The 15642-nt window shown below is 51.2% G+C and overlaps 4 protein-coding genes across 4 annotated transcripts; all 4 read right to left on the reverse strand.

The window, feature by feature from the left end:
- Positions 1-127: 127 nt before the first annotated feature.
- Positions 128-3841, reverse strand: BDP81DRAFT_435022 (vacuolar membrane protein). The gene is made up of 6 exons (XM_060591018.1): positions 3729-3841; positions 3410-3661; positions 3235-3354; positions 2289-3176; positions 1896-2231; positions 128-1845 (listed from the first exon to the last, which is right to left on the reverse strand). Exons 1-6 carry the CDS (start codon positions 3738-3740, stop codon positions 505-507), a joined length of 2949 nt encoding a protein of 982 aa, XP_060441593.1. The 5' UTR covers positions 3741-3841; the 3' UTR covers positions 128-504.
- Positions 3842-4254: 413 nt separating this feature from the next.
- Positions 4255-6602, reverse strand: BDP81DRAFT_355238 (cytochrome P450 52A11). Its single transcript, XM_060586280.1, has 5 exons — positions 6210-6602; positions 5935-6152; positions 5648-5834; positions 4574-5589; positions 4255-4518 (listed from the first exon to the last, which is right to left on the reverse strand). The coding sequence occupies exons 1-5, from the start codon at positions 6397-6399 to the stop codon at positions 4444-4446; spliced, it is 1686 nt and encodes a 561-aa protein (XP_060441594.1). The 5' UTR covers positions 6400-6602; the 3' UTR covers positions 4255-4443.
- Positions 6603-7242: 640 nt separating this feature from the next.
- Positions 7243-8736, reverse strand: BDP81DRAFT_409042 (short-chain dehydrogenase/reductase). The gene is made up of 5 exons (XM_060589063.1): positions 8532-8736; positions 8375-8475; positions 7828-8243; positions 7720-7772; positions 7243-7616 (listed from the first exon to the last, which is right to left on the reverse strand). Exons 1-5 carry the CDS (start codon positions 8608-8610, stop codon positions 7411-7413), a joined length of 855 nt encoding a protein of 284 aa, XP_060441595.1. The 5' UTR covers positions 8611-8736; the 3' UTR covers positions 7243-7410.
- A 444-nt stretch (positions 8737-9180) lies between these two features.
- BDP81DRAFT_496062 (cytochrome P450) lies at positions 9181-11527 on the reverse strand. Its single transcript, XM_060595424.1, has 5 exons — positions 11108-11527; positions 10455-11035; positions 10023-10237; positions 9670-9966; positions 9181-9616 (listed from the first exon to the last, which is right to left on the reverse strand). Exons 1-5 carry the CDS (start codon positions 11285-11287, stop codon positions 9279-9281), a joined length of 1611 nt encoding a protein of 536 aa, XP_060441596.1. The 5' UTR covers positions 11288-11527; the 3' UTR covers positions 9181-9278.
- Between the last annotated feature and the right edge of the window lie 4115 nt (positions 11528-15642).

Here is a 15642-nt window from a genome sequence, read left to right on the forward strand (position 1 = left end):
GCTCGAGAAAATGCTGTGGCCAAAATCAGGCCATCACCAATCTCACCAGCCTAGTCTCCAAGTTTGCCACTCAAACTACTGCAATCCACGTCACTAAATGACAGACGGCGTAAAATCCATCAGCGAGTTGGGGAATTCTGGTGTTTATGTTTTCAATAGTCTAACCCGTAAGGGGAAAAAAGGGAGCACGACCCCATGAAGATGACAGTATTACGCGATACAAACAGAGTAGCTGGATCTTCCTTCCCCCAATGTATTCATCGACCGTCCTCCACCACCACGAACCACCATCAGACCTCCCGATCCTCTCCCAATCAACGCCAGATCGACTCCACCACTACAACCACAGCCCGAGACTACGGTAAATTCCAAGACAACAAACTTGAGATGAACCGCGAGTAGTCAGTCCCCCCCTCCAAGTCCACATTTAGTAACACGCCTTCCCTTCAAAACCCCCGAGCAATCCTCCCCCTCGCGGTAACCCAACCCTTAGGAAAGGGCCACCTACGCAGTGTCAGCATTAGGCGCCCCCATGACGCCGCGACCAAACCACTCAGCCACCGTCGCGAACCGATCCTCGCTGCGCTCCAGCTCGGCCTTGAACAGCTCATGCTTCCCCGCCGTCTCAATCTGCGTCTTGCGCAGCGCGCGGATCGTCGCGTTGTCGTTGGCGCACTGCGGACACTCGCCCTCCGTACGCAGGCACCGCTGGTGGAAGCTGTGCTTGCAGAGGAAGTGCACCGCTGGCAGGTCGAGGGGCGCCGTGCAGACGGCGCAGCGCGTTGACTGGAACACGGCCGGCTTGGAGCCGAGGCCGGCGAGCTCGGCCCGCTTCTGTTCCGTCTCACTGCGGAAGGCCGAGATGCGGCGCCGGTTGGCCGCGATCTCCTTGCGCTCGCGCTCAATCGTCTCGTGGAGGTAAGGCTTGATCATGCCCATTGTCGCGACGCCGCCCGAGGAGCCGGACTGGCCGACTAAGGTCTGGATAACCTGCAATGGCGCCATGAGGCCGTCCTTGTCGATTTTGTTGAGAACGGCCGAAAGCTCCTCTGAGCCGGCTTCCTGGAGAATTCGGGGGTCGGAAGTCAGATATGCCAGGGCTGCCGGGTACAGTTGCGGTTCCTCGGGGCCATATTTCCGGAGCGCTTTGATGGCTCCGCGGGTATCTTTTGCTGAGGTGTAAGATCGGAAGATGTCAAAGAGAAGACCGGATTGCTCTTTGACTAGGGTCGTACCGTCCTTGAAATCAGAAAGGTGAGAAAGCAGCAGGACATTGGAACTCTCCATCGGAATGTCCTCTCCTTCGATGAGTTTCTTGGCCTTGTTCTCCCACTCTTCCCGATGCTGCTCCCCCTTCTTCTCATTTGACTTGTGTAGGTACATCTCAAAGAGTGTGGTGTACAGGTCTGTCCTGTCGCTCTCCTTAAGACCGGTGTCTTCAAGGCATGCCTCCAAAAAGACAATGAACTCGTCTGGGTGATCAATGAAAGATGAGAATGCTGTTCTTGGAGGTGGTGGTGTGTATTTTGGCGCAGGAATGTCGTCAGGGTTCAAGATGATTTGAGCATCGCCGTTGATGGCTGTTCCATTGCCCGGTGTGGATGGGCTTTGGAGAGAGGATGTGTTCATGTATGGCAGAGGCAAAAAGTTCGAAAGATTCTGTACTGCACTTGCTGCACCGGCCACCATGCCGCCAGCCACAACAGCCTCTCCGTTGTCCTCAATCGGCACAAAGTGTAGCCTCGGACGGTACTTGCCAGTGTAGTAGTCAACGAAGACCGTGGTCGCGTCTTTTGGACAGTTCTCTATGAGGACTCTGGCATACTTTTTAAGACAAGGGAATGCCTATTGAAGGGTCAGAATTGGTCAAAACATTGGAGAAGCATGGCACTCACCACTTCAGGGTCTTGATGCCATATAAAATCGAGAGCCTCGTTATACAGCTTTGAGTCTTCTATCAGGATGTCTACGACCAGTTCGATCTCGCCGTGCTTCTTGGCTAGGTAGGCAGCCTGTTCGTAGTAGCCTCCTTGCCTACACATAGTAATGGCAGTCTCGAGGTCAAACTTCAAATCACCGGGGGATTTGATGAAGGCCTCTAACTTATCGATATCTTTAAGCTTGGCATAACAGTTCAAGAGCAATGTGGTGTGATCAGACGTTGCCTTGCGATGCTCGTGTAACTGTTCGAGATACTGTATCAGGTTATGTATCCGTTGGGTATCGAGGAACTATGGTTGTTAGTCTTGATGTGTTCCATTTCTTCCGGCTGAGAAAGGGAAGCTTACCTTTCTGATGACCTGTGATGGCTCAGTTGTATCGATCGCTTTGATGTACTGGACCATGGCACCGTCATAATCAGCTTTTTGATAGAGATGGTCACCGAAGCGTCGAAAGATGCCGCTCTGCTGTGTCGCATCTAGCCGTGACTTTTGCGCCAGTTCAATGGCTAAGGGGTACATGTTGCGCTGGTACAACATTTCTAGGCGCTGTTGTAGTGACTTTTCGTGGTATCGGTTGACCTTGCCGTCTTGTGTGAGAACGAACAGATCGCCCCAGATCTGGAAGATGGCTTTGAACGGCGAGATCAGAGACTGTGTGTGGCCGAGCACTCTGAGGTCCGGCTCGAGGAGAACGAATGTTGATGCGTTGAAGAGCGCGTCCGCTGCTCCACCTCCGCCTCCAAAGCGGCGGCGCATAGTGTCGGCCCCTTTGTCGGTCGTGGAAGCCGATGGTGGGCATACCAGAGCAACGTAATCCTGGTAAATCGAAACCAGTCTTTTCGGCGATTCGTACGCACGCGGCGCTCCTCTACCTTCCAAGGTGTAGGTGTAAATGGCATCCTCTCGGGCAACTACTACATCTCCTGTCTTCTTGTCAACCGTCATACAGTCGACGTGGCAACCCATGTCTTCAACAGTCTTGGGCGGGGAGCTGTGGCCCCTTCTCGAAATTCCCAGCTTCAGAATTCGGGCTGTTGTTGAGATGAATAGCGTCGTGACATCTTGGGAATCCGTCATAAGCTCCACGCCCGTGATAGGTTCCTCCGAATCATGTACCGTCCTTTGTTTCGCTCCCAGGTCGTTGATCAAATCGCCTCGAATCAGGGTCACTGTGCCGTTCGCGAAGCCGACTGCCACTTGGGTAAGGTTGTCGAGAACATCGATAGCTGAGATCTGGATGGAAAAGTGGTTAGTCAATGCTTTGGAGATATGCGCTCGAGTCGTCTCTTACCGGAAACTGCTTCCTGCCATTGTTGATCTGCAAAGTGCTTAGACAAGTAGGCATATTTGTCTTTTTCACCAGCTTGTCCAGGGCCCAGATCTTCAACACCGGCTCGCTGCTGAGGTCCTCCTACTCGGCTGTCAGTCATCGTAATTGTCATCTAACGAGTGTTGCATCCACCTACAGCAACCGTAACAAGTAGGCTTGTTCCCTCGATCTGGCGCATGTGTGTAATCGTCCCGAGCTCGTGAGCCTGGAAGCTCTTCACCACCTTCCAGCTCGACCCAACGATTCGAACGTATCCATCGTAGCTACCGAGGAATAGACTGTCGGAACCGGAGCAGACACTAGCGATCTCGTTGCTCTCGAAGAAGAGTCGGGTCTCCTCGTCGGCGAGCCGGACCTGGCTGACGTCGAAGAAGTCGAATGCCTTCCACTTCAGCAGAGGTCGTTAGCATTCGTTGGCTCGCGGAGCGCAGCTTGGGGAGAATCCGTAAACAAACCTGAAAGGCCATGGCTACATCTCCTAGCGACAGCAAGTTGTGAGAAAGGCAAGGTCGGTAAGCGTGGGCGCAACGGCGGTTGTTGATTGACGTCGGTGCCTCGTGCTCCAATGACGCCGCTGTGGGGAGCTTTTGGAGCTGTCGCTGTCGCTACCTACCGCTGTTCTCCGACCATGGGTGACCGACCTAGGCCGTGCGCCACAGATACTCGTCTTCACCAGCCACATTTCTTACCCTTCCGTCAATCAGGTCTTCATTGTGTCAATGAAGCATGTTATTGGGCATCTCTGAGTGAGATTTCAATCGTACAGCTAGAGCTTCAAGCTCAGGTTGACTTTCTAGTGCTCAATTTACACCTAACTTCCATAAGCTCCAATAGAAGAAGGGCTTGTCTGTCACAATATCATTGATATTTAGTGTCACTTTCGATTCCAAATTCAATGTGGAATAGCAGAGTACACCAGTTGACGCTGCATAAATCAAGATAATGGCGCCTGGAACTTGAACGCATAACGCGAGGAAATGCGACACTCGTTACGAAAAAGTCTCTTATAAAACAAATGTTTTGTTGTGGTTTCTATCATTTGCCAGCTACCGACCAGCAAGTCCGAGTTTACCCCAAGCTAACGCCTCAATAATTCATATTTATTTCAGAGTGCCTGCTATCAACGGCAACTGGGCCATTTCTAGACCTTCTGGACGAGAATGTGCCGTCTCAGACTCTCGACGAGACCTGATGCCTCACTCGGACCCTCATGTTGTCAACCGGCCGGGCGGTGATTTGTCTCGTCTATGATACGTTAGCGACAGGTGCTCTTGGACACTTTTCCAAGCGGAAGGCTTACGTTGTAGAGCTGTGTGTTGGACCTGTATTGCCCCTTTTCGTTGATGATTGGGCGGTTCTTCTCATCGAGCGTAGCCTCTCCTAGGCCGACCTTCTCGAAAATATACTTGCCCACAACACTAGCCAGAATCACCCTGGCCTCGATATTAGCAAGCTCCTGTCCGATACAGTTCCTGGGACCCCTCTCGAAGGGTCTCCATGCCGCGGCAGGGATCTCGTTCTCGCCAGCTTTGCCGATGCCCATCTTCTCATCATCATTCATCGCCATCGACGTATCCGTGTTACCGAGCCATCGCTCGGGTACGAAATCGTCTTTGGTGCTTCCGTAGACATCGGGATCTCGCTGAATCAGAGTGGCGCAGTTGTACAGAACCATCCCATCGACGCAGAGACTGCTGTTGTCAGGCAACTGGAGGTGGAAGTTCGCGCCCGGGGGGCAAAGGCGTGCTGTTCCAGCTGGTGGGTACAGACGCAGAATCTCCTTGATGACTGCCGAGGTGTAGGTCATCTTCTGGGTGATCTCCTCGCCTCTGGCAAGCAGAGCTTCCCGGACGACTTCGGGGCTCAAATCCTGGCCGAATAGGCTCTCCAGTTCGGCTCGAAGGCTCTTCATTGCCCGGGGCGTCCGCGATAGCTCGTAAAAGGCCCATTGCAAGAGAATGCTGGTAGTGTCATGCCCTGCAAACATGAATGTTTTGAGCTGATCCTTTGTCCCGTCGATGATGTCCTGTGTCAAGACATGCGTGTCTTTCAAACTGAGGGCCAGGATGCTGCGGCTCGTCGACCCCTTGTCCTGCTGCACATCGTTGAACTTGCGACGAATGACATCCTCGAGGAAGACGTTGCAAGACTTGGCAAGTCGCCTTCGTTTCCTGCCCAGCTGTGGGTTCTCCCACCACTTGAGTATACCACTGCCCTCTCTGTAGGAGGTCAAGAACTCCTTGTAACCCCTGATGAAGTCTCCCTGTTGATCCTCAGGAAGCTGTGCGTTAAGATCGACATCCATCGTCACGGCGCCTAATCGTTGATTCTTAGTGACGTGTGGCTATGAGCATAGAAACTTGGCTAGACTTACCAATAATGTCGAAAGTGAGATTGGTGCATAGCGGCTCTAGCTCAAAATCTTCACCCGTACCAACGAGCTCGTCGAGTTTGGCGAGGAAAGTCTGAGTCTTTTCCAAGATCACTGGCATCAGACTCATGAGGTGCTGGGGAGCAAAGCCAGGGTTGAAGTGCTTTCTCATGTCTTTCCATCCGGGGCCCTGCGAGAAGAGTACACATTAGGTCACGTTCTTACGAACTTTTTCTGCAATCTCAGTCTGTGGAAGGGGATTTGTTGGTAATATGTGCGGAGCTCCTTACTTGGGACATCACGATAGACTTCTCACCCAGAAGCGGTGTGAGATACATCATAGTGTCGGACTTCGGTGCGCTATACGGCCACATCTTTGACTGTCTCGAGACCTGTTCCGCGATTTCATGGCTTCGAATAACAAGCAAAGGTCGGCTGACTGGACGAAGATCGAGAAGCATGATGGGAGGATTCCCAATTTCCTCGAGCATATCTCCCATCGTAGGATCTGCGAAATCTGGATTAGCCTACGCAGCATCCCACATCGCCCGTCCCTAACACATACCGAGCTGAGAGTCCTTCTCATTGCGCTTCATGTGATGTTCGTTAATGGCCTTGAGATGACCCCACACCACTGAAGGCTTCAGCTGAGGGAAATGAGCATACTGCTTCAGCCGGCGGTAGCTGAGCGCGGAGTACAGGTACAACAGAAGCGCCGGTAGCGCCAAAAGCGCCACAGACAAAGGACTTAACATGATGAAATACCACGCTCGACTCCCAGGCGATCTCTGCCAGAAAGTCAAAGTAATTTCGGATGCAGGCCCCAGAGGCAGCTGAAAGCTGGCAACTGGGTGTGGTCATGGATATAAAGGGCGGTGGTTCTCATACCAGCCCGCATCGGATGTGTAGATTCCGTTTCAGCAGGCGCATGGATGAGCAGTCCACCCGTTCAGTCTGGAACCCAGTCGCCGCCGCCAGCGCGACCAGCGCTATGATGCCTCGACTTACCCGTAGGAGCGCGCCGATTCGTTTGCTCGCTTGCCTCCAGGACGTACTTGGCTAGGGTAAGACACAAACATTGGGGAGAGTGGTCCACAACCGCTTTTCAGCTCCTCCATGATGCCTACTCCTTTGTTGGTCTTTCATTGGTTCACGACTGTGAGTTCGAGGTTGTCGGCCCCAAGCGAGTGAAGAATGTAGCCAATATCATGTCTTAGTAGCTCGCGTGGATTAGCACATTGCGGGAAGGTTGTCATGCCGAAGCCAAGAAGTCCAGTCAGAACCTAGAATAGCGGGAAGACGCCGGATGGTTGATTGCTCCTTCCCGGTACTTGGGGGCGTTGATCTCTTAACTGCTCGGTTCCGGTTGGCTACATCCCTTGTATCCATGTGTTTGCGGCACGCTAGGGTGACATCACCCCGGTTCAGATGTGCAGGAGTAGCGGGGGAGTCCGCTATGATCTCCGCATTTCTCACACTCAAATAGTGTTGTCTTCCCTAGGCTTCGCTTGTGGCACCTTCACCGAATGTCACGAGTACGAGCCATCCACAACCTCGGACTTGAGCTTCACCGATCACATCAAAGATCTCGTTTTGGAGGCTGAATGATTTCTTATCACCCATCGTATTCTGAACCACAGGGAGGAAAAATACAGATGAGGGGTTTCTATTATGGGATGTCGGCGTAGACCTATCTGACGGGCTAGGGCTATCATGCGTCTTTGGGCCCGTAGCCACTGTGTCTTGATTTCGCAGCTACACACCGCTCAGTAGCTAGAAGGCACGATCCCAAGCCTTCCACCATCTGTCACGAGCACATTACCGTTGGTGTAGGCGCCTGCCCTGCTGACCAAGAACAACACCGCTCCAGCCATATCTTCTACGTCTCCCGCCCTCTCTTCCGGAATGGTAGTCTTCGGCCAACCGTCCTTGTGCGCATCCACCGTTGCTGTGGTCATCTCACTCGGGTAGACTGGAGTTCAACATCAGTGGGTGTTTCCAAGGTCTGACTAAGGGACTTCGCGCCCAAATGCCAAGTTCAAGTATCCCGAAAGGAAATGGAGTAATAAACTTACACCCAGGTGCAATGACATTGGCGCGGATGTTGAATGGAACCAGTGTGGTGCTTCTGGATGGATGTTAGTAACGACGTTGGCTCTGTCAGCTCGCTGGGGATTGCCTACAATTGCTTGAACATATGTACCACGGCTGCCTTTGAGGCACCGTAGGCGAAACCCATTGGGTTGCGGTTGTACGCGCCAATGCTGCTTGTCGCGATAACTTGGCTCCTCTGCTTGAAGTTGCTGCGCTTATTGCCCTCGTCAAGGAGTTCGAGAAATGCTGCAACCGTGAAGAACACGCCAGTGGCGTTCACAGCGAAGGTCTCGGTGAAATCCTTCTGTTCCCAGCCGAAGACGAAGTCGCGATACTGAGCAATGGTAGGGTTGGGAGGCAAGCCCTTGAGAGCCGGTCCGCCGATTCCTGAGTTGGCGATGACGACGTTGACGTATCCGTGGGCCTCTTTTATCTCTGCGACCGCTCGCTCGAGGTCGTTCTTCGAAGTTATGTCACCTTGAATGGTGCGAATATTGCCGTTTTTCTAATCACATTTGAGACACCAACGTCAGTCGCCATAATTCTTACACTGTGCACAGCTAAGCTGAGCGATGGCTTTGGGTGGGTATTCAAGAGCCTATGATAGCTAGGCTCAACGCTCTCATTGAAACTCACAGCTGTCTTTGCCGCCTGTTCCAAGGCTTCTTTCCGTCGGCCGATGATGTACACGATAGCACCATTCGCCTCGAGGCCTTGTGCAATCATGAGACCAATGCCTAATTCGAAATGTGAGTGAATGTTGGGAGGTCCCTGTTGCGGCTGAATGACGTACCAGTTCCCCCACCCGTGACTACGGCGATGAGGCCATTGACGCCGAAAAGGTCAGCAGCATTGAGGTTTGGAGAAGCCATCTCGAGTTTCAAAGATCAACAATCGATTCCGGTTAAAAAGATGTGAGGGAAGCGGTTGAGCGTGTGGTTCTTGGGTTGGAAATATTGAACCTCCGAATGATTAATCCCAGTGGTTTAAGTACCACCAGAGTCCGGCGGGGTTCGGTGAAATGACCCGTACGTGCATCAAGTACGTTATCCATCATAAGGTAGTGGTCACTTGCGAGTGGCTGCTGACTGCATGCAGTCTGATCCCCGATGTTCGGATGCTGCGCGGCCCTGATTAGTGGACAGCGACTCGCTGGGCTTACATTAGGCTTTTGCATGTCGGGAAAGCGGCAATCAATGCTTCTGGTCCTTCTTTGTGCATTTCCGGGCAAGACCTGTTAACCTCAAGGCATCAGACCATTCACTCAGGTTTTAAAAGACCTTGAAATATAAAGCCACGCATGGAGCCGATGGAATGGATGTCAGCACATGTTGACAAGGTGCAAAATTTGCTGAGGACTACTTAGACGGCACTGTCGTCTTATATCCAACTTCACTTCAACATGGGTGTTCGTAAGTGATTGTAGTCAAGACTTCATCATCTCAGAATTTCCTAACAACATTAATGATTTAGCCACGAATAAGGTCATCCCGGACTAATCCTATCTCTCTCTCCAAGAACCAATAAGTCATCGAGACCTCTACAGGCTCTCATCAGGGCTCTCCAACCAACTTTCCAATCCTGCTCCATCTCTGGGCACAAGCTTCGCCTGGAAACCTTTTGGTGTGGCAACAAACGAAAGGCCATTAAGCCCTTTGATCGGATCGATCTCTACTGAGGTCTTGCTATCCGCAGGTAAGATATTGAATTGGGCGATCAAGTGCAAAAAGGCTGTGTATAAAGCGCCGTGTGCGAGGTGAGATGCCACACACATACGTCCACCCATACCAAAGGCGAATTGATGCGCGTATTGATCGGGTGCGTCCGGAAGCCAACGCTCAGGGGCAAATACTTCGGGCTCCTTGAACAGGTCAGGGTCTGCCTGGGTGGTCAGCAAAACGTAACGCTTCATTGGAGTCACGGCAAGTTACCTCTGTTACAAGACCAGCTATTCAAGAAAACTAGAGTGTTGGCCGGGACTGTGGCGGACCCCCAAGTGACATCATTGTATGTTGCCTTGGGTAGTGCAAGCTTCAAGACAACAAAGTACCTCGAAATCTCTTTCGTCAGTGCTTCTATGTAGTCAATCTTGGTAGAAGCGTATGTGTTAGATGGTTGCTGTAGAACACCCGCATCTCGAATGGCCGCATATGCTTTGTCTTGTATATCAGGGCGGTGTGCGAGTAGAAGAATGGCCCAAGCCAAGGTTGGCTGGTTTGATCGGCGCCCTGGAACATGTCAGGTTAAGTCCACAATGAGCTTTCGGTTGGAACCTGGGATGAACTTACTGCCATCATACTCAGGCTCACGCTGATCAACTCTTCTCGTGTAAGAGTTGCCGACTCGGGATCCCTCAAAACAGCGCCTTGAATGCAGGGCTTGTCTTCGCCCTGAGCAATTTCGTCCTTGAGTCGGCTTAGGAGAATATCATTATATTCCAGTCTTCGGCGGCCAATATCCATTGCGTGATTCTTCGGCGTAGATTGTAAACCTAAAACGCTCGCAAGTGGTTCCAAGTATCGCAGCAAAGGTATTGTTGGTATTCCTCTCACAGGGAATTTGGTTCGAACCGTAGGGTCCTGGGGGTGACGAAGTATCAATATCTCTGTATTGATTGATTCTGCGTGAGGAGTAGAAGGGAGATTCCAACCGGAGGTTGGGTGGGTAGTCGAGGTCTAAGTGTACCCCCTCGAGGTGGCCCATGCTCTTCCCCTACTCGCGGCCGAATTGGACTTCCAATCCGACAGGTATGTAGTTGGTGTAATTCTTTCCAGTATCCCGAATTTTTGAGATTTCGGATTCGACGTAAATGATCTCGGATAGGAGAGGATCATCCTCTAGGGACTTGATGTTGGAGGCCCTTGTCCCATAGTTGAGGGTCAGACTAAGATTAAGGGAGAAGCGCCTGGCAGCTGAACGGAAGTCGAGATCCACCAAACCACCACGGCAGTTTTCGTACAGGTCTTTGAGAAACTCTCGTGCCTCCAAGTTCAGAATGGGCGCATAGCTTTCTACCCGCGGACGATTCAATGCCCCAGCTGCCAGTTTGCGGCGACGTTTACAAGAGTCGTCCCATGGGCTGGTGCCGATGATAGTAACAGCTTTGCTTACTTTTCCATGAAATACATAGAAGGTTGGTCGAGAGTTTATGGCATGCCGTTGTCCGAGGAATAGCTGCTTGGCAGCCTCCGCAGTGTTGACGATAACAGCCGTGGTATTTCCCAGCTGTATCTGGAACACTGGCCCATACTTCTTTGACCAGACTCGGTATGTTTCTGCTGGCACTTGAGCTGATTTCTATGTGACATTACTTAGTTCATTTTTTAAATACCGATTGCTCAAGCTCGGGATATGTAGATATTGAAGTACTTGAAAAAGGTTGCCCACAACAGGCCAGCCAAGGGGCCCAGGAAGATTTTTGATTCTAATTCGATATCTTGCAATTTCGTTTTGTAGTAAATAGACTGCAAGAACAATAGCAGGTGGGACCGCAACATGTCCCAAAAACGTGATGGAGAGTGGGAAGGAGAAAGGGTGATTTTCGGTCATCTTCAGAGATTGAAATGAGAACCGAGAGTGGCAACAAAGAGAAATCTGTGTCTTGGTTTTAGCTTGAGCAAACTACATTTTACAAAAACTCGTTGAAGTAAATTCTCCAACACGTTATCTTCTGGCTCCCAAGATGCGCTGACCATCAACCCCGCCATGTCGCAATATCCGGACCTCCATCGATCTTCTGCACTCATGCAGTCAAACATGAACATGAGGGATGCGACTGAATCTGGTAAGCTTATCCCATCGAGTGCCACTTGACCCCATTTTCGCCAAGACCCAGAATACCCACTCTTTACCCTTTATTACCCCGCATTTAAAGGGGTACTTAACAGTACGTCATTTATCCCTATGCTCTTTTGCGTATTATCACCACTATTACTACCATTTGGATTGATGCTGCGATGTCTTCTAGTGATTCTGATACCTCTATTGCTTCTGATGCTTCTGATACTTCTGTACGCAGCTGTATCCCATCGGGTGCTGATGGACAGCACTTTCGCCAAGGGCGGGGTAGAGCCAATAAGGGCTTGCAAATTTATTAGGCTCTGCGAAACGTATTGGAGGAACAGTTCGAGCGGGCTTGCCGGCAGCCCCCGTATCTCTTGGGCCCGGGCCGGCACGTTGAAGGGTCGGAAGGAGCCCGGAGGACCATGCTGAGTTGCCGGAGGTTCGTGGGGCCGGACTGTAGCTGCGTCACAGCGCTCGGGCGTACAGTCTGTATTACAGGCAGCAGTAAGGTCTTCTGGGTGGACCTCAACTACTATACAGCTGCGTATAGAAGTAATAGAAGCATTAGATGCAATAGAGGTATCAGAATCACCAGAAGACATCACAGTATCAATCAAAATGGTAATAATAGTGATAATAATAGGCAAAAGAGCATAGGGATGAGTGACGTATCGTCAAGTACCCCTTTAAATGCGGGGTAATGGTGGATACATAGTGGGTATTTCATGGTCTTGGCGAAAGTGCTGTCCATCAGCACCCGATGGGATAGTAGTTGAGATCCTTCCAGAAGACCTTACTGCTGCTGCCTGTAATACAGACTGTACGCCAGAGCGCTGTGACGCAGCAACAGTCCGGCCCCACGAACCTCCAGCTACCGAGCATGGTCTTCCGGGCTCCTTCCGGCCCTTTGACGTGCCGGCCCGGGCTCAAGAGGTACGGCAGCTGCCGGCAAGCCCGCTGGACCTTTTCGTCCAATACGTTCCGCAGAGCCTCGTGGAGCAGTGGGCCCAGTGGGCAAATGCGGTGCCGTTGTCTGGCCCTAGGGCTAGAACGTCTAGAGTGAATTCATGGCGGCAGACTTCAGTAGAAGAGATCTACCTCTTCCTAGGGATCCTATTATACATAGGGATCCATAGGGAATCTACATTATCAACCTATTGGTCAACCCAACAGCAAACGGAGGATCCTATCCACCTATTTACGCGGTTTATTTCTAGAAACCGATTCCAACTACTGCTCCGGCGACTACGGATATTTAGCACGGCTGAATTTCAGCCTAGCCAGCCCAGCCGGGGCCGGGGCCGGGGCCGAGGCCAGCGCCAGGCCCAAGATCAAATGCCAGACGTATCCCATCGAGTGCCAATTGGCAACAGGTACATGCCCTTGAGGGGAACTGACCACTCAGGAGACAGCCAAGACTTCTTCTAGCCAACCAAAAAGCCTAGATTATGGATACTTCTGTTGTCTATATACTCTGACTATGAAAGAGGTACCAGCAATCATCCGAGTTACAAAGCGCTACTCCACACTGCAGGCACCCTGACCTCGTCTTTTTTCTGTGGGATCGTGAGTGTTGTTGAACAGGGCCTCGTACTGCGGCTTCATTGGTCCACTGTACCCACGATTCAACCAGCCTCAAAGGCACATACTGCTGAAAAAGCTCTAAAGGGGTAGTAGATAGACCTCGTACTGTTGCGGCGCGGTAGGGCACGTCGAGGGGGTTGAATTGGCCCGGTGTGCCCCTTTCTAGCGGAGGCGATTCGTGTGGGCGTACAGTTGCGTTATCACACCTCTCGGGCCTACATTGAGCTGTACAGGCGCTATCAAGGTCTTCGGGAAGTACTGCGACGGTGATATGTGAAAGCGCTGACGAATCAGACGCATCAGAGTCGCTTGAGGACATCGCGACAGTTGCCCATCTGTAGAAATGTTAGTTGTGGTGGTGAACGCAGCTGGGAAAATATAGGGGTTGATGACGTACCGTCATGTATTCCCGCGGTGAGGGGGCAAAGGTGGGTCAAAACTGGGCATAATGTACCTGTTGCCAATTGGCACTCGATGGGATACCAGAAGGTTAACCAGTGGTCAGCCCACATCCAAGAGACTGGGGATTCCTTCTATATACCTGGTTCAGACCTTACAGTTGATGAGGCTATGGTCCGATTTACAGGTCGATCTCTTGAGACAACAACAATTCCAACAAAGCCTATCCCAACTGGCTATAAGATCTGGATCCTTGCCCAGTCTGGCTACTGTATACGGTGGCTGTGGCATGTACATGGAAAGGGCCCATACGCATTAGTCCCCCAGGCCCAGCCAGCCCAGCTGGCTGCTGGAAAGCTGGCTCTGTTGACACCAACACAGCAGGTAGTAACTACTCTTATTTCCCTACTTCCAGCTGCAACCTACCACGTATTTCTTGACAACCTCTTTGCTTCTATACGTCTCTTTCGTACCTTACGGAACCAACAGGTTGGAGCTTCTGGTACTTGCCGAAAGGATTGTGGGATAGATAAGACCTTAGTTAAAGAGAAAGAGACTGAGGGAGGAGATATCCCCTGGGGTGAAGTACACTGTATCCCTACTTTAGATGGGGAGGTAAGCTAGCAGCCTAGCCAAGCCCAGCCAGCCTACCTACCTAGCTAACTAGTAAATAGGTTGACCAGTTTACCTGGAAGGATAATGCCCTTGTACTATTTCTATCAACTGTCTTCCAGAACGGCGAGGAAGTTATCCGCAGCCGCCGCCGCCCAGCTGGGAATTCCACTGCTAAGAGGGCTGCCCGACAAGTCTTTGGCCCAGACGTCCGCAAGAACCTACCAATCCCTAGGGCAATTGATGAATATAACCACAAGATGAATGGGGTTGATGTAAGTGACCAGATGAGGTCCTATTATCAATATAGCCACCCTATTCGTCGAGGGGGCTGGCAGTCAATTGCCTGGAATTTCCTGCTGGAAGTGGTAGTTGTGAATAGCTTCTTACTGCAGCTCTCGGGCAGCCCTAGGTGGCAGAAGGTAAAAACCCACTACCGCTGGCGGCAGCTGCTTGCAGCCCAGCTTATCCAGCAGTTCGGACCATTAGCACAAGGACGGCAGAGGTCACGGCCTAGACGGGCTGCAGATAAAAGGAATACCTCTATTCCATGGGAACAGCATAGGAAGGGGTCGAGGAAGGTTAATTCGCCTTGCTCTTATTGTAGTAATCTGAGGGCATTAAGGGCCCGCCAGACCCTAGGTGAGATATCTGGGAATAACCTAACTAAGAAAAGAAAGAAAACACGGAAGGGCTGCTTAGATTACAATGTACCGTTGTGTATTGATGGAGAGTGCTGGAACCTCTGGCACACCCAAATTATATAGGAAATTGAGGTACTATGCCCCTATTGGTTAACTCAATAGATTCACAACCCCTTATTGGCTCTACGCCGCCCTTGGCGAAAATGGGGTCAAGTGGCACTCGATGGGATACGCGCGCCAGCAGGGATTCACTTTGCCCGAATTCCGCCAACCTTGCTCGGGAAAAGCCTTGATTGCAAAGCTCCACAGGCCGGAGGGAATACTTTGCATTATTTTCCAGAAATGCGACCAATGGTGGGAAGAAGAACATAATCACGTCAAATCCCCCATTATTGATCTCAATGATATGAATGACGCCATTGCTCGGTGGAATGACGGACGCTGAAGTCTTCAACAAACGAGCTTACGAAACCGCGGGGACTGATTGACTCGACTATTACCGGCTACCTTGAGATTCAGGTCAGACTCACCATCTCAGTTAGAGTACGTGAAATACATAGACTAGGTTCTAAATCTTCAAGTCTCACTTAGTAATCCGAACTCAGTAGACTAGCCGTAAGCCTGCCCTTCAATAATGTTTGTTTCTGTCTAGTCATTTGCATGTATTTGTTATTTTCTCTGCCCTATTGCTCATAAGGCGGTGCTCGATACGAGTTACACAGTATAGGTGGATACTCCCACTGTGTCATTTGCATGTAAATCAGAGTAATCTTCCAGTCAACATCATCTAGGTCTGACTTTGCGAGATATTCAAAATACTTCTCTTTGAATTTCCCTAGGCCGGCTTCCTTTGCTAGCTCTTGCCGGTGGTTCTCGTCAGAG

This window comes from Colletotrichum phormii, assembly GCF_030913505.1.
Source record: "Colletotrichum phormii strain CBS 102054 chromosome Unknown BDP81scaffold_19, whole genome shotgun sequence".
NCBI lineage: Eukaryota > Fungi > Ascomycota > Sordariomycetes > Glomerellales > Glomerellaceae > Colletotrichum > Colletotrichum phormii.